Here is an 18,162-nt window from a genome sequence, read left to right as displayed (position 1 = left end):
AATATTTTAGTAACCACTCTTAAAACTTAGTGTTTGGTCTTTAAATTTAAATTTAACAGCAATTGTGTATTGTATTCCTAGTGCCTCAGACACACGAAAAGTGTAGCTCTGTCTTCTAGGAACCTCTAGGACGTAAGCTTATGAGCAGATTATTGAAATCTGATATGTTATAAAAGATGTATGTGCAAAGTGCTCTAAAACACAAATGAGGAAACATCTGGGGATTGGAGTCTTCAGGGAAAGCTACAGAGGAAGTGACATTTGAGATGGAGAATGAAATTTACGTGGAAGGAGTGAAATTTACAGGTAGTCCCCCTGTTAGATCATTTTTGTTTTCTTAACAGGTCTTTCTTGAAGTAGCTACTTTTTAGTTAACTTTTGGTTAATTTCAGAGAGTCCGTGTAGATTTTTAATTTTCACAGGTATAGAGATAAAGCGGTCAAGGCAGATCATTTTTCTGAAATGTTTGGATTTCATCTTTGTTGCCAGCTGCTTTCACATCTTGGTCAATGGAAACAACTCTTAAAGACAAGTAGAAAGATGTACTTTTAGCAGTTTTTCCCTACAGTTTGGCTAACTGGTGTAGAGAATTTGAGGTAAACTTTAATATTTCTCCTCTTTGCCTCTCAGGGGAGAAAAACTGTAAGCAGTTTAATATTTCTCCTCTTTGCCTCTCGGGAGAAAAACTGTAAGCAGTTTAAAATTTCATTACTTCAATCAGGGTATTAACAGTAATTCTTTTCTCATTCATTCCATATTTGTTAAGGGCAATCTTGTATACACTATTCAGAAAAGGTGAAGGGACTTATTTTAAAAATTAGAAATGGGGTTTGTGAAATAGGAATAATTACTTGCCGAAGATGCTGTTAGGGTAGGGATTCAGGAGTTGGATGAATTGGGCCAATCGTTGATACTTTCCATCAGTTTTTCCATCTGTAAAATAGGGGTAATCGTATTTGCTTATTATATATTCCCCTTGAAAGGTTTTGCATATCTTAGAGAAAAAGTACAATATTTGTCATTGTTGTGATATTATAAAATACTCATAATGTAGAGGTGAAACAAGTATATCTTCAGCCTAATTGTAATTTATGTAGCACAGTCTTTACTGTACTGTGAAGTCCATGTGCTACATTTAGCTCACTATGTATACTGAGAGGCAGTCAACCCTCAGGATTTGGTTATTTTCTCCTCTTAAAATTATTTTATGTTCAGTTTACTGGCAGAGAAACAGGAGTCCAGTGAACATAAAATTCTATTTATATTGCTCTAACTTCTGATTTATTAGCCTTTATAAATACTGTGGCTTACTTTTTTTTTTTTTTAGCTTGCTGTCATCACATGTACAGATATTTGAATATCTACATAGTGCACATTCTAATTGGTTTTTATTGACTATATAGTGTTTTATTCTGTTACCTACTATGGTTCACTTAAACATTTCCTGCTTGTGGAGCATTTAGATTGGTTTCAGTTTTTCTCTATTATAAATAGCTTTGCTAGAATGTATTTAGCAGGAATTACTTGCATATTCTCAAATATTACTAGGTCAAAGGCAAGAAGCAATTTTATAGCTCTCTTTAATATTGTCAGGTTTCTTTCAAGAAATATAAGTTTGATTTACAGTGCCATTAGCTATTATTCCCTGTCTCTCTAGACATTTTTATTTATCAATTTAATAGCCATGTGATGGTAGTTAGAGCATTGTTTTAATGCTGCATTACTTTCATTGCTATTGAGGTTCTTCTTTGAATTTTTTTCTTTTATTTACCTTATTTTGTTAGTTTTTGAAACCATAGTAATAAAGGATTGAACCATGGTCCCCCTTTTTTCTAGAATCCATTTTACTTTCTTAAAATCAAGGGACATTGGTGAACACGATGTAATCTACACAGAATTTGAAATATATCACGATGTACACCTGAAATTTATATAATGTTATAAACCGATGTTAGTCCATTAAAAAAAAATAGTAGTAAATAAATAAATAAAATCAAGGGACAGTATGTTCTCTGCAATAAAAGCCCTGATCAGAAGTGAGTAGATCTTCACTGGGTAAAATGTGCAGTTCAGATCTGCTTTGTAAAAGTTTTGACTGTTTCAGCTAGCAACTGCATGCTTAAATATTTAGCTTTAGATTGAGTCTTAAGTGTGCTGAGTGGCCTGATGGCTAATAGCTGAAGATTAGTTAGCAGTTCACCCTTGCTGGTTTAACTTTCAGGGTGTTTATTGGCTTGTCAACATGAATTCAGACCTCACAACTAAACTCTCCAAAACATCTGCCACTGTTTTACCGTTAGATAGATGGATCATGTCGTTAGATGAGAGGTTAAGATCGTCTTTCCTGTCCAGTAAGGAGAAGTGACCAAATGTACGCCCTGGTGGATTAAAAAAAAAAAGAAGTTTCAGTGAATTAGTTTAACAACTTTTTGATAAAAAGAAAACAATCAGAATCATACTTTTAAACTTCCTTTCTTGGTAGTTATTTTTAGAAGCTTTTAATAAATTGTTATTTTGGGAGCAGTTGCCTATAAATATGGAATAAGTAAAATTTAAGAAAACAGTTCTAAATGTTGCTCCGAACAGACACAAGCATGAATGTCTATCTACCTGTTTTAATTTGACCTTGGAAAGTTTGAAGATTTTGAAATACCTGAAGAAAAAATACAGTTTTACATATGTGCTTAGCAATATAGTTGGAATACATATTTTTAAATTGATATTTAATTTCACATTCTCATAGTTTTCTCTGGAATAAGAGCATTGGTTCTTCTGAACACTATTCAGTGTGTGGGAGTTACTGATACTGTTTCAAATATGAAATCTGGCATTGGAAAGAATGACTTTGACTGTGATAAATTCACATTCCAACAATTGTTCTTTCTTCCTGTGAAGAAGTACATGGAACTGAGTTAGAAAGTTTGCTTTCAGAAATTAAAATTTTGTATAAAATTATTTTACAACTGTGATTGTTCTGTGGTGGATCTGAGAGCTGGGATTGGGAAAGCAAGCAAGTTCAATATGGGTAAAAATAGTGTACTGCTGCCTTTGGTTCTCTACAAAGGGAATCCTTTCCAAAAAGTGTATACTTGAACATCTGAAACAAAACCACAGATGTGCTCCACGCCACACACCCTAAACACACTCACACAGACACACGTAAATTGTAGAGACTGGTCTTTGCTCTGTCACTGTTAGAGCCCAGTTCCCAAAACCCCAATTTCCTATTCCTTGCTTTTTTCCATCAATGTCCTTTCACTAAGTGTTGTAGTTTATTGTAGCTACTTTAAATGTATTCTGCAAAGTCACCCTCTGTTGTCATTAAAATTAAGTACTGATGAAAGGCTTTGGAGGAAATTTGTGAAATTTTTTTTCTTTGATCTTCTTATTCCCACCTTTCAAACTATTTATTGCCCTTTGCTAATATTGAGAGAGATTACAATTTGTATACTTTGTGTGTGCCAGGAATATATTAACCTTGGCTTATCCTTGGATCAACCCTGTGATTTTTAGATGGGGAATCTGAAGCTGGGTAAAATGTAGTAACCCTCTCAAACTTACATACCTAGTAAGTAGCGATGCCAAGATGCAGCTCCAGGAGTGCCTCTGCTGAACTCTTGAACTCTTTGCCACTTTGGGTTACTGCTACATCTTCCATACTGAGTGCTCTCTACCTCTTCTGCTGCCTTACCCTGGAGATCCCTGGCTGCTTATAATCCTGGACTTACACGATTAATGCAGTTATCAACAAAAAGCTCTTTACTTATGTAATCAACTTTTAAGTAGTCAGGTTTTGTATTTCTTTCTTTCTTTGATACAGTCTAAAATTGAGGTTTTATTTCTCAGTGGGCTGGGGAGAGGAAGAACCTTCATATCTAGTGGGCATTGCTGGTCAGATAACTTAAAGCTCGTGAACATCCGTTTATGAGTTCCAGCATTTCTATTGAGATTTTTTTTTTAATGTCTGAGTTAAGATTTCCCTTCTTCAGGATTTTTCCCACTGTAGGCTTCTTCAGTGTTAAAGCAGTTGATGTTTCCATAGTTTTCCTTTTTTCTGTGGTTGTGCCTTGATGTGAAACCCCTTTGTGACTAGTCACTTGCTTTGGTCCTTGTACAAAGTCACATTTCTTCACTGAGATTTCTTTCTACCTTGAAAACCAGTTGTAGGTTTGGGGTGGAACAGATGTGATAACAATCAGGTAAGGTGGAATAAAAGCAGAAACAAAGGAGCAAGGAAATAGGAGAAAAAATGCAGTCTGGTGGTATGGTCCCTGTGCCTTAAAGCAATAAAATAGAGTACAGTTGTGACCAAAGCTGAGATCAGATGCAGAATGAGCTGATTAGGACTAGAAATAAAACTGTACATTTGGGAGGAGAAGGATTTAGAAGGGAGACCATTGAACTCTAAATTAAATAAAACTATTTTGATAAAAAATTTCTTAGGACAGGATTGTAATCAGTCTTTGTTTAAGTCTTGCTTTAGAATTTACAGTCTTGCTTTAGGATTTATCTGTAACTTCTTTAAAATGTTTAATGTTGTCACAACTTTTCCTGCTTCTAGTAATTCAGTTTGGGACAGTTTGAAAGTGGGAATGTGAAGTAAATAAGTGACCTTCGAGATTCTTGCAAATCATGTCAGTAATGTTTTGGAGTTGGCTGTCTCTGTTTAAGGCAAATTTCCAGAAGGAGATGTGCTGAACTAACTTTTGGATGGGAATAGAGAGGAGATTTGGAGTGGAAAGGGACCTTAAAATTAATCAAATATTGTCCTCTTGCGGCACATTGCTATTTTAATGATAAGAAAACTAAATCCCATAGAGAGTTAGTAGCTATGCAAGAACATATAAAGAGCTTTGTCACTTTTTTCTTTTGCTTTGTTGAATGTATGCTTTGTCTTCCCATCTGGATTATAAATTCTGTGAAGATAAGTGTTCATGTATTTTGTGTTATAATATCACCCACAATGTCTAGTACAGGGCTTCGTGGGCATTAATAACTGTTGATTAATGAATTTCTCTTGGTTTTTCAGGATTTGTTGTTGTGAATGTACTTCAGTTTTCACGTACATTGCAAATTCTACTATTTTCTCCTATTTAATACTTATTTTGAAGTCAACTTTCCTGCTTCTAGAACATCTTTTCACACTATAAAACAGTTTTCACAGAAAAAACCAGTATAATCATCACCTGTATATCTTCCTAGACCCAACTGTTGTTTATATTTTGCCCAATTTGTTTTATCTGTGTTTGTGTTTATATTCTTTAGGGATGAATGTCATGGTATCTGTGGCATACATTTGCCCTTCATGAAACCACATAGAGTTGCTGGCAGTCTCGTTTCCTTTCTTCTTTCGATTTTTAGCATTTGCTCTACTGCCATATTACAAAGATCTCATTCTTAAAATACTTTCGAAATCTCCTGGTTTCATGATGAGGGTCGATATTTAAAATAGAGTATTGTAAATGTAGCATATTTACAAACGTTGTAAATTGCTCTATTCTATGTTAAAGGTATCTTTTAATTTACATTTCTTAGCATGTTGTAAGTGAGACAATACTTAAATTTTCAGATTCTCACAATTTAAAAAAGGTAGAGTGAATGAAAGTGCCTCAAAAATAGCCTAGATGAACTGAATATCCAAGGTGTGTTTTGATTAGTTCACTTAACAACAGAAAAACGTTCATAATTTAGTGGTGATATCTATGAAGGACTAACTTTCCTGTAAAAGTAAGTGTGGAAAAGTGTGAGAAGAAACAGGAAAGAAGAAGAGTAGAGGACTGAGAGCCACAGAAATTAAAAGTGATGGTAGTAGCAACAGATGAGTTTGCTCACTTTTTTTGAGTCAGCAGTCCAGTTTTTAAACTTATTTCTTTGTCTAAAAGTAGAGCAAGTAATCCTAGCTCATGAGGTTATTGTGAGAATTGTGCTTGATAGTCATTATCTTCCCCCTCCCTAGACTAATAGCCAAGAAGAGGGTAATGAATAGGCAGAAACAGCAGATTAGAAGGCTTCCTGTCTTAGTGTCCTTCATGGGAGGGGGAGAGGGCGAGCCTCTCACAGAAACCTTCAGGGTTATCTTTAGACTCATAAATATTCAGATTCAGGACTGTCCAATTTCGACAAAATAACAGATAATAATAGCTACGCCTATTTAGTCATTTAGTGCATACCACTGTGGGCCAGCGTCTGTATTGTTTTTTGTTTTTTTATTAGCCCATTCATTCCTCATATTCAAAGTTATTACTTCCCCAAGAGCACATATTTATTAAGAGTAGACCTAGGATTTGAAATGAATCCAGCAGTCTGATGCTGTGTTGTTCCAAACTAAAGTCATGTTCCCTGTTTATATGCAGTGTGTTAAAATTAATTTTGTTTTTGTTGTTAGTGCTGTCGAGTGGATTCTGACTCCTAGCTGAACTCTGCCCTGTCTTTTTGTGCCATCCTCTCATCTTCCTGGGCTGTATCAGACAATGATCCACTGCTATTCATGGAGTTTTCGTGGCCAGTGTTTTTAGAAGTGGGTGGCTAGGTCCTTCTTCCTAGTCTCTCTTAGTTTGAAAGCTCTGCTGAGTTATGAAAGTCCACCATGGGTGACTCTGCTGGTATTTGAAATACCGGTGGCATAGCTTTCAGCATCATAGCAACGTGCAGCCACCGCAGTATGACAAGAGCAGAGTGGTGGTGTGGTTCCCTGACCTGGAAGGGAACCCGGACTGCAGGGGTGAGAGCATGGAATCTTAACCACTAGACCACCAAGGCTGGCTAATTTTGTGTTTTAGGTGAAAGGTTTGTGAGAACTGTTTTTGGATTTTGCTATTTTGGAAAATTTTGTGGATAGCCCTTGATAATTGTAGACATCATTATAAATCACAAAGCAAGGCTAAAACATGTGATTGTTAGGTGGCATTGTTAACACCTTTGTTATTAAGAGTAGAATTTAAAGCTGGTGAACCAGATCAGGAAAAGTTGACAGATAAGGTAAATTTATGGGAATTTGATGATAAAATGCCAAGTATAAGATGTGTAAAAACTAATAATGTGCAACTAGGAAAATAGGGAGGGGAAAAAATGTGTGCATCTTTGGGCTGTAGACTAAAGTGGAGTAAGTATGGTAATAATCAGTTAAAATGATACTAAATTATATAAACAAGACTAGCGGTGATGTCTGGAAGAGAATATTCCTGGCTTCTAGGTTATTCAAAGACTTACAATAGACTTGGAGGGAGCCAGTGAATCTGACTTGTAAAGTTTTGACGAGATTATTTAAAAAAAAGCTTAAATTGGAATTTAAAGTGGTGTGGGTTAGCTTAAGGGCGGAATTGGGTAGGGAATAAATCCGTAGAGAGTGGTAAATGTGGAGACAGACTTCCAGGGCAAGTGCTTCAGGCTAATTTGGATCTTAAATTTGGCAAAGAGAAGAACATGAAATGTTTTAGTTTGCAAGTAGTATTAAGCTCTAGTGTCTAACACAGTAGAGAGCCAGTGGGAATATATTTCCAAAAGTTCTCTTAAAGTTAAGTGAGAGAGCAAGAGGTAGTAGTAAATTAATTTGGTCATGGACAAGTTAAGAAAGTATATTTGAAGAAAAACAATGAACGATTATATTGTTGAGATGATGAGCTCCAAGCTATCAGTTATGGAATGTAGGAGAGAGGTGAAGGGGGTTGGAGAATTTATGCTTGTCGTCAGAAAAGCTGATGAAAAGTAACAGTGTCATTCTATACATATATGAAACTTTGATGTCTAAACCTTGAATTCTGCCTGTAATTCTCTGTGACATACCTTTTAAGAAAGATGAGAATAGGGCATGGTCCATTTGAGAGTTTATTTTGTCAGAGTAAGCCATCAACTGGGAATTTTGCCTTCACAACAGTTAGATGTATTTGTGTTAATTATTCAAGCATGCTGTAATGCTTAAACATCACGTCCTGTTATGTTTTTAGGTAAAATGACCGATGATGTACTCTTGAACATTTTATGCAAGGAGATGCAGTTAAATTTTTTTGTGTTTGAGACAGTGTTGCCATTGAGTTGTCATTTCATGAGTACAGTTTTAGGGGTTGCATACGATACTGTTTTCAGTGCTGTATAAAAGGCTAGTGTCTTCCATCGTACATCACAAATACTGGATGAGCATCTTAGTGGATGTGCAGTGTAGTTTAGGCATTCCCTATTCTGAATATCATTACATTTATTTGGTTTTATTTATTTAACAAATATATAGTACTTCATGTGTTAGGCATTGTTTGAAGTACTTTATAGATGTTAACTTATTTAATCCTCATACCCCAATGAGGTAAATGCTAGTATCTGCATTTTGCAGGTAAGGAAACTGAGGCACCCATGAGGAAACTATGTTAAATAAGTTGGTCAAAGTCACACAAGTAATAAGTGGTAGAACTAGGATGTGAACCCAGGCAAACTGGCCCCAGAGTCTGCACACTTGCCCGCTGTGTTTTGTTGCTTTACCAATGGCAGTGTATTACTAGTTTGTTGTACATCAAACATTTTGTCTCGCTTTGGGGATGTTAACAGGCCCCTCCAGGGCTGCTGACAGCACTAGTGAATGAGATCAAAATGACACGTGGCTTTGTGCCATTCCAGGTAGCCTCATGATCAGAGTCCAGAGGCAACCATAGCAGTCTAACTATAAATATACTTGTCCCAGGTAAAACAATCCTATTTAATTGTTTTTGGTCAACATCAAAAGTACTTTAGGGCACAGATTACTTACTGGCTTTTTCTGGTAAAGAATTCTGTCATGAATAGCAGTGAGCCCCTACTGAGAGAGTGGGTGTGTTTTGGGTCCTGTGGAACTTCAAATACACCTTGGAGAAATTTTGGGAGCTTCAGTTGGAAGGTGGAGCTTTAAATTAGCTCATATTTCCTAATAAATGGATACAGCTTTTCTTTCCCACCCTCATTGTTGAACTTGATCTGGTCTTTGTGAATTTCATCATTCTTATTACCTTGAAGTTCAGCATTCTCAAGTTGATCAAAGCAGTCCTCCAAAGTTAGACCATGTTGTCATTGTTCATCTCCTGTCTGCTTAAGAGTACACACATGCATGGGATTGTATTTCTATAATAGTTGATCTAGAAATTTCTTACCTATACAGCATTTTTTGATTGCTGTCACAATGGTTTAAAAAAAAGTTTAAAAATAAGTTATTTTTGTGCTGCAGAATGAAGTATTGAATTTGAAAGCCAGATCTATTTATTTATTTATTCATTTATTTGGTGAGGAAGATTGTCCCTGAGCTAACATCTGTGCCACTCTTCCTCTATTGTGTATGTGGGATGCTGCCACAGCATAGTTTGGTGAGTGGTGTGTAAGTCCACGCCTGAGAGCCAAACCTGCAAACCCGGGTGGTTAAAGCAGAGAGTGTGAACTTAACCGCTGTGCCACTGGGCTGGCCCCAAAAACCTGATTTTTAAAAACATCTATACTGATGTGATGAATGATTTAGTTAAAATACCTTATTTAATTCTTTTAGAAATTTTAAAACTTAAAAAGCATAGAAAATATTGGAGACATTTGCAACTGAAAATTACTGCGTTGTAATTTAACTGCATATAAATTTACTCAGTGAATTGATTTATAAGAGTATTGTTTAAAGTGGGTTGAATATCGTAAAATTTCACATTTCAAGCATGTCAAATTCTTTTTCAGTTTTAAGCATGACTTAAATTTTGATCTCTAGTTATTCTAATTCTGTGTTTCCTCATTTTCAGTCTGAAATAGAACTATTTGTGAACAGGCTTGACTCAGTGGAATCTGTTCTTCCTTATGAATATACAGCGTAAGTTTTCCACCTTGGTTTTTATGTAAAATTTTATATGACTTAGCAGAATTTTGTATATTTAGAACTTTATTTTCTCCACAGTTATGGATAAATTTGTATGCATTTAAAAAATGTACAGGGCATGAAAACACTTTTTGTTTTTTGGGGGGAAGATTAACCCTGAGCTAACATCTGCCACCCAGTCCTCCTCTTTTTGCTGAGGAAAACTGGCCCTGAGCTAACATCCATGCCCATCTTTCTCTACTTTATATGTGGGGTGCCTGCCACAGCATGGCTTAACAAGCGGTGTGTAGGTACGCACCCGGGATGCGAACCTGTGAACCCCAGGATGCTGAAGCAGAACGTGCGAACTTAACCGCTTTGCCACTGGGCTGGCCCCCTGAAAACATTTTCTAAGGGGTAGTCTTTATTTCCAAGCTTGGGTTAAAATGTAGCATGTTATCTTTTTATGTCACTTTGCAGCTAAGGACCAACTGAAACAATGGATTCCCTTTTTTATTGAACTGGACAAAAAGCCATCTTGTTTTCTTTAAATTTTTTAATTACTGAAAACCCGACACATTTTTAAACAAAATCCTCATGTCCCACACAGTCAATCCCCGGAAATAATTGCTTTAACATCTGTTCCTCCAGATTTTTGCTCTGCATATTCTAATGTACATAACCACATTTATACATTTTTGTTTTAAACAAAAGTAAGTTCATTCTGTCGTATTTGATTTGCACCTTGTTTTTCTCACTGCATCTATTGTGGGCATCTGTCCATGTTAATACACAGCTACCTCAGTCTTGTTAGTAGCTATTTATTAGTCCTTTGTAGAGATTGTATAGAATCCATGTATTATTTGTTTCACTAATTCTCTATTTATGAGCATTTGATTATTCCCATTTCTTGATATTATTAAAAATGCTGCATGAGTATCCTTTATTCTTTTCGACTGCTATTCAGTTATACATTGCTTAATGACAGGATACATTCTCAGAAATACGTCATTAGGTGATTTTGTCATTGTGCAAACATCCTAGAGTGTTTTTACACAAACCTAGATGGTATAGCCTACCACACGCCTAGACTATATGGTACTAGTTTTGTGGGACCGCTCTCATGCGGTTCGTTGTTGACTGAAGCATCGTTATGTAGTGCATGACTCTACACTATATTGGGTGTAAAACAAAGTTCCTAAATTTTGCTTGGCTTCTAAATTTCTCTGATATCTCAGAGTTTGGAAAGAAAATTGTGTGATTACCATAGGAAAAAAGCACACACACGAAAGTAAGACTATCCTATAAGAATTAATATGCCTAAATATGTTTAAGAAGAGAATACAAAATTCATGAATGGAAGGACCATAATTTATATAACTGTTGGAGTCTTCAGTGCTTTTTCTAGTTTTTGTTTTGTTCAATAAACAAACATCTCTCCTTAAATCTCTCTGGATATTCCTGGGAAAACTTAGTGGATCTCTTCTATCTAGTAGATGGAGAGTCTTCATTTGGGGACTTCCCAGCCCCTGTTTATCATCACCTGAGATTCGTCTTCTTCTTAGGAATCTAACTGATCTGTAACAAGCACTGTGTTGGTCTCAAGTACTCCCATATTATTGCATGGTGAACACAAAACCTTTAATTTTCTGTAGCAAAGCTGAAAGTAGGCTGTAATGTTTCAACAAAACTTTATTAAAATTTGGTTAGTAATTCAAGGGAATTACAACACAGAGAGAAGCTTTTAGTTGACTGATTTATGGCTTCTCCACAGCCCCCTGTTCTCAGAGGGACTGTCTAGTCATGTTTTTCGTGTTGGGATGTGTTGGCCAGTGTATCACAGTTTCTGTGAGGCAGGAACCCACGTAAATTTGACACATTTTCCTGAAATGTCACTATTAAGCAAAGATTTGGATTAGAAAGTTATAACAAAAGGAGATAAGTTATGCAAAATTCGCTTGAAGAATAAGGACGTAAGTAATTTTATCATTGGAATGAGCAAAAATAAATTGTAATGTGTCAGTTTAAAAAATTCCATAATATACATCTTAATAAAAATATTACATAGAAATCAAAGCATTCTAAGGCATAATTTTCAGATATTTTGGTTTTTTGTTTTGGAGAGATGTGGTACTTGGAACTTGGAGTATGAATATATTCTTATTCGTCTACTAGACCTGCTGGAATGATCAATACCTAATCTACCCTTCAAGACTGGCTAGAGGCTTGATATTTCATTGTTTCCTTTTATGTCTAAAAACTTAAATATTCTTTCCCTCAGGTTTGATTTTTGCCAGGCATCAGAAGGAAAACGTCCATCTGAAAATCTTGGTCAGGTATTATTCGGAGAAAGAATTGAACCTTCACCATATAAGGTTTGTATTCAGTGTTATATAAGTTATTTAGTTGCATCTTTTGTTTTGTTTTGTTTTGAGAAAGGTTAGCCCTGAGGTAACATCCACCACCAATCCTCCTCTTTTTGCTGAGGAGGATTGGCCCTGAGCAGCTGACATCTATGCCCATGTTCTGCTTTTTTATATGTGGGATGGCTGCCACAGTGTGCCTTGGTAAGCGGTGTGTAGGTCCGTACCTTGGGATCTGAACCTGTGAAACCCTGGCCGCTGAAGCGAATCATGTGAACTTAACCACTATACCACCGGGCCAGCCCCGCATCTTTTTTTTCTCTCTTACAGAAAATCCTGAGATAACTTAGCTCTCGTAGCTAAAGAGGAATTCGTTTCTCTTTTGCATCTAGGAATAATTTCTTAAAGTCAGTTTAGAAGGATCCCTCCCCTTCTTGTGATATGTCATGGATAATTTTAGGCCATTGCCTAAAGGACAGTACTCAGACCTCCTGCCTCACCCTACAGAGGGGCCTGGGACTCTGTGCAGTCATGAAAAGCTGCCTCAGCTGTTCCACGTCTCTTTCCCCTCTTGGTAAGGGGGAAAATCGTCTGATGACATATTTCTCAGGAAGCATCCCTGTTGTTAAGCAACACACGACTGTATAGCTCTATCTGGGCTCCCCCATTGGGCTTTTGGGAAGCTAACCTTTCCATTTTGACGATGCAAAGTAGTTTTGGAATATTTTTGATAACGTTTTCAGGACATCAGTTAAACCAAACTAAGCACAATATAAGATATTCTCTTCAATATGTATACTTCATTACCCAGCACTATTCCAGCTTTTAATCTGTTATCTTTAACGCCTGTTATTCTTCCATGTTGCACAGTCCTCTGTTTTGTATCTGCTTTCCTGCTGCACAAAGAATAGCATCTCTTAGAAAAATTAAACTAGTTTATAATAATAATGTATCACCATATAAAAAATTAAGTGGTACAGAAGAATATAAAATGAGAAGTAAGTCTCCTCGCCCTAGTTCCACATCACAGTTTCTTGTTAATCTTTCCTGAAATTTTCCATGCACTTACAAGCATATGTAAAAATTCGATTTACTTATTTATGCTTTACCATATCCTGCACTGTGCATTTTTCCTTTAACTCTCTACCTTGGGCTTCTTCCACATGAGCACATTCATTTTAATGGCTGTAACTGGACTCCAAGATTTATTCACTAGTCTAACAACTCCCTTTCTTGGTGTCACGGCCTTCTCTTTGGCTTAGACCCCACAGTTAGCCGCCTTCCCTGCTTTCTCACTAAGCACTGCCATCTATCTCCCTTGGCACTTTATTACATTGGGCATCTGTCCAGCAAATCCCCACACCTAGATTAGTCCCACTAAACATCTTACTCCCTCCAGCACTGTACCTACACTGTGAAGCACTCGGGGAAAAGACACATAATTGTACAAGTTTAATTCACTACAGGTTTATAGTTTTCAGCCGTAAATATGTCCTCTTAAAATAGTCTAATTGGAAATTTTCTACCCTAAAGATGCCAGTAATTTTTTAATTTTTCAAAGACAGTAGATTTGAAGGCCTGTGGGATGAAGTCACTGGGGAAGAAGGAACTCAGAGTATGTGGACCTGGGTCAAATTGAGCAGGGCAAGCATATTAATTGTGTAACACCTCCTTAATGTGAGATTTTGAAAGATTACTTTGTAAGTTATTGCATTCTTTTTATATAAGAGGGTGATTTTTCAGTCATATTTATTAAATTGTACAATCGACTTAAAATACTCCTAAGGTCTTTCAGTCCCATCTTTCTGTTAGCTTTTGCCTTGGCCTTGAGAAATGATGGAAGGGAAGAGCACCAGTAATACCTTTAGCAAACTTGAAAGACAGAGGAGTCTGTCGCAGTAAACAGCCCATAACAGATAGCAATAAACAGGGAAGGCCAACAAAATCTTCAAACCCATGGAGAAGTTTTGTCCCTTTGGGGCAGACTTTAAAGGCAAATTACTTCCTGAGTAGGATCCCATTCATGTACATTTGTTGATGTATAAAGACTGCCTTGTTTCTGCAAAGGACCCTTCTTTTAAGCCTGTGAAAATGATTTTCAGATGTAATTTTGTCCTAGAAGTTGAGGTAAAATAAAAGAACAGAAGTACTTTAAAATGGAGAAAAGTGTGCACCGAACATTTCCATGAGTTTCTTAGAATTTTTTAGGATCAAGATTTGTGCTAAAACAGATTCTTTAAGCTCCAAGCTTAAAGAGACAGAGCAGGCATTTCTTAAGATCAAAGCATAGGTAGACAGAAATATAGGACTAAGAGATCACATTTCTTTTTCAAGCCAACCTAAAATGTATTGACCCATATTTTTCAATATTGATTCAGTATTGATTCTTAGTCCTTTATTTTCAAAGAATTTTGACTTATTTTAGGTCTGCAGTAAAAACAATGATAACAGCCAGGAACAAAACAAAACCCCAAATCTGCTTTCCTATGTTTTATCTATGACTGCTGTTGAGGTCAGGAAAACAACAGTGAAAGACATTGTGTGTGTTATGTGAAGCTGAAGCCACATTTCATAGGATCATAAAACCTCCTCTCAAGTCTGACCACTCATACTCATTCATTTAGTCAGTTACCACATTTGTTGAATGCTTTTCTTGTGCCAGGCACTATGGTAGGTGTGGGATACAGCAGTGAACAAGACAAAAATCTCTGCCCTCGTGAGAGAGATTTATATTATGATGAGACGAAGGAAACAAAATGAATTACTAAGATATAGCGTGTGTCAGTTGCTGATGAAAGAACTATAGAAAATAAATCAGAGAAGGTGGATGGAGAATTGGCAATTTTAAATTGGTGAGAGAGATGATGTTTGAGCGAAAGACCTGAAGAAAGTAAGGGAGTGAGCCATGTGGAGTATCTAGGGGGAAGATGTTCTGGGTGAAGAGAGCAGCAAATGTAAAGGTCCCAAGATGTGAGCTTGCCTGGTGTGTTCAAGGTACAGAAAAAAGGTGGTGTGACTTGAGCAGGTGAGCAAGATAGAGAATACTAGGAAATGGGGCAAAGAAGTAATGGGACCACATCATATAGTGACTCGTAGGCCACGGTAAAGACGCTGGCCCATACATCTTAGCGAAATGGTTAGCGTTGGAAGGTTTTGAGCAGGCTTAGATTTTAACAGGATCACTAGGGCTGCTGTGTTGAGGATGGACCATGGGATAGCAAGGGGAGAAGCCGGGAGACTGGTTAGGAGGCTCTCACAGTCATTACTATGTGTATGACCTGATGCTGGGGCAGACCATGGCGGTGGAGGGGTTGGGGTTGTGAAGCAGTCAGAATCTCAGAAAATAGCTCTATTTTGAAGATGGGGCCAACAGAATTTGTTGAGGGATGGGATGTGGTCTGTGGGGTTTCTCTTTTCGAAGATGGGAAAGTCTTTGGAAATAGCAGGTTTGAGGGGAATGGGAAAGAGTTAGTTTTAGATATGTTAAGTGTGAGGTGTTTATTAGGCATTCAAGTAGAGATGTTGAGTAAACAGTTGAATATGTGTGTCTGGAGTTTGGAGGAGGGATTCAGCCTAGAGAGATGTATATATATATATATATCATATTAAATTGATGAGATCCCCAGGAGAGTGGTGTAAATAATGAAGAGAAGAATTCCGATGACTGAGCCTTGGGGTACTTGGTGTTAATAAGTCAGGAACCTGAGGATGATTCAGCAAAGGAGACTACCTCCTAGGAGTGTTAGGAGGGTTACATGAGGTAATAAGTGTTTATTTTTATGATTAAACGCCATCTTTAGTTTTGCTGTCTTCCTTCACAATTGAACACACAGTTGACTTGCCTAAACCCAGTAAGCACTGGATTGAGGTGTAAGATTGGCCACGTTGGGTGCAACCAATAATCTCTATCTCTGCTTAATTTGACATCTATCCCTCTTGATTTCTTAGTATGTATACTTTTTTCATTTTCTACTCTTTAAAAAGGAGCTTATCGAAATAAGCCAGACAAAGACAGACACTGTATGATTTCACTCATATGTGGAAGATACCAAACACATGTTCAAAGAGAACTGTTTAGTGGTTACCAGGGAGAAGGAGACAAGGGGGTAGGCACAAAAGGTGAAGGGGCGCACCTATATGGTGACTGACAGATAATGTATAACTGAAATTTCACAATGTTGTAAACTATCATAACCTCAATTTTTTAAAAAAGGAGCTTATAAAGTTCATATAATGTTAAAAATATTAAATAATTTTACATATATTGCTATATTTACAGAAGTAGCAATGTGGCCAATACCAAACTATTGGCTGTCAGGTGGCAGCAGTGGGCTACACTTGAAACATTTGTTTGTCAGCTAATGCACAGAAACTGGGTTTGGGGGTTTAGTAAGTAATGTACAAAAGAAGGGGCAACTTGAAGTCAAATATATGCAAGTTGTTTTTTTAACAATATGTAATAAAGTTTGAATTTATTAAAAGGTATACAGTTACAGACTATAGTTTAGTGAATTATAGCCTTCAGAAAATTAGGAAGTATATTTTTAAAATTAAGACATAAATGGATCCTGATAAAATAAGCCTACATTATATAATATGTTGCGAATATCATTATTTTTACACACATGAAATAAGTCCTAAACTCCAAAATTAGAGGAATCCTTAGTTTTGGGATTTTTGTTTTTAAAGATTGGCACCTTAGCTAACATCTCTTGCCAGTCTTTCTTCTTCTTCTCCCCACAGCCTCCCAGTACATAGTTGTGTATTCTAGTCATACATCCTTCTGGTTCTGCTCTGTGGGACGCCACCTCAGCATGGCGTGGTGAGTGGTCCTAGGTCTGCACCCAGGATTTGAGCCAGCGAAACCCTGGGCTGCCGAAGTGGAGCATGCGAACTTAACTGCTCGGTCACAGGGCCAGCCCCTTAGTTTTTAAACTTTGACTTAAAAAATTAGCAATTCTTGGCCCAGTGGCCTAGTGGTTAAGTTCACGTGCTTTGCTTTGGCAGCCAGGGTTTGTGGGTTCAGATCCTGGGCACAGACCTATGCACCACTCATCAAGCCATGCTGTGGTGGCATCCCACATACAAAATAGAGGAAGATTGGCACAGATGTTAGCTCAGCGACAATCTTCCTCGCCAAAAAAATAAAAATTCTTATTTCAACTTTACTATTTGTTTCAACCTTGTTATTAAATAACATTCTGAAAATTGACAGTCTTCTCAAAGGTGAGTAAAATGAATCACATTTACCCTGATTTTTAGACATCCAAATTTGACTTTTTCTTGTGTCATCAGTCTGTATTACTTGCTGCTGAATCTCCGTCACTTGGCACATAGTGGGCACTTAACAAATATCCACTGAATGAGTATGTGGACATAAAAACTTGTCTGCTTATTACTAGAAAGCCTTAAACTCCATAATTTCCAAAACATGATCAGGGACATTACTGTGGAGAGACTGATGTTCCGTTTTGTTCTACATGTGGGTTTTTTCCTTCTAGAATTCATTTACATTTAAAAGGTGGGTAGATTGAAATTGTCAAAAATAAAAATAAAAACTGTTACTTATCAAAAGAAAGATTGATGACTTAAGTTTTTAGAGAAAGACTAAGATTGAAGTTTAAATCTGATTGAGCTATGAGGACTTTAAAATATGTTTGTTGTCAATATTAATGCACTTAAGTAATTTAATGAGATCAGTATTTTTACTCTGTTAATGGTATAGATGTGAAGGACGTGGATATTTTTTGTTAATTTGCTTTCCACTTTATTTTGATACAGTTTACATTTAATAAGGAGGATACCTGTAAGCTTGTTTGTACAAAAACATACCATACAGAGAAAGCTGAAGACAAACAAAAGTTAGAATTCTTGAAAAAAAGCATGTTACTGAATTATCAACATCACTGGTAAGACATGGAGATTTTGGATTTTTGGCTTTTTCCTTTTCAAGATAAAACCTCTGTTTCATTGAATGTATAAATTTATTGACTCTATAAAATATAGCAAATT

At 36.6% G+C, this 18,162-nt stretch overlaps 1 protein-coding gene across 1 annotated transcript in view; it reads left to right on the top strand.

The window, feature by feature from the left end:
- Window positions 1-18,162, top strand: part of TM9SF2 (transmembrane 9 superfamily member 2) — a 55,428-nt gene that overhangs the window by 1,604 nt on the left and 35,662 nt on the right. The window contains exons 2-4 of the mRNA XM_046664539.1: window positions 9,735-9,802; window positions 12,069-12,162; window positions 17,932-18,059. Of these exons, the coding sequence (XP_046520495.1) occupies window positions 9,735-9,802; window positions 12,069-12,162; window positions 17,932-18,059 (290 nt within the window). The remainder of the gene's footprint in view (window positions 1-9,734; window positions 9,803-12,068; window positions 12,163-17,931; window positions 18,060-18,162) is intronic.

This window comes from Equus quagga, chromosome 6 (assembly GCF_021613505.1).
Source record: "Equus quagga isolate Etosha38 chromosome 6, UCLA_HA_Equagga_1.0, whole genome shotgun sequence".
Lineage (NCBI taxonomy): Eukaryota > Metazoa > Chordata > Mammalia > Perissodactyla > Equidae > Equus > Equus quagga.
The sequence above is the reverse complement of the archived record's forward strand: the minus strand, read 5'-3'. Positions and strand labels throughout refer to the sequence as shown.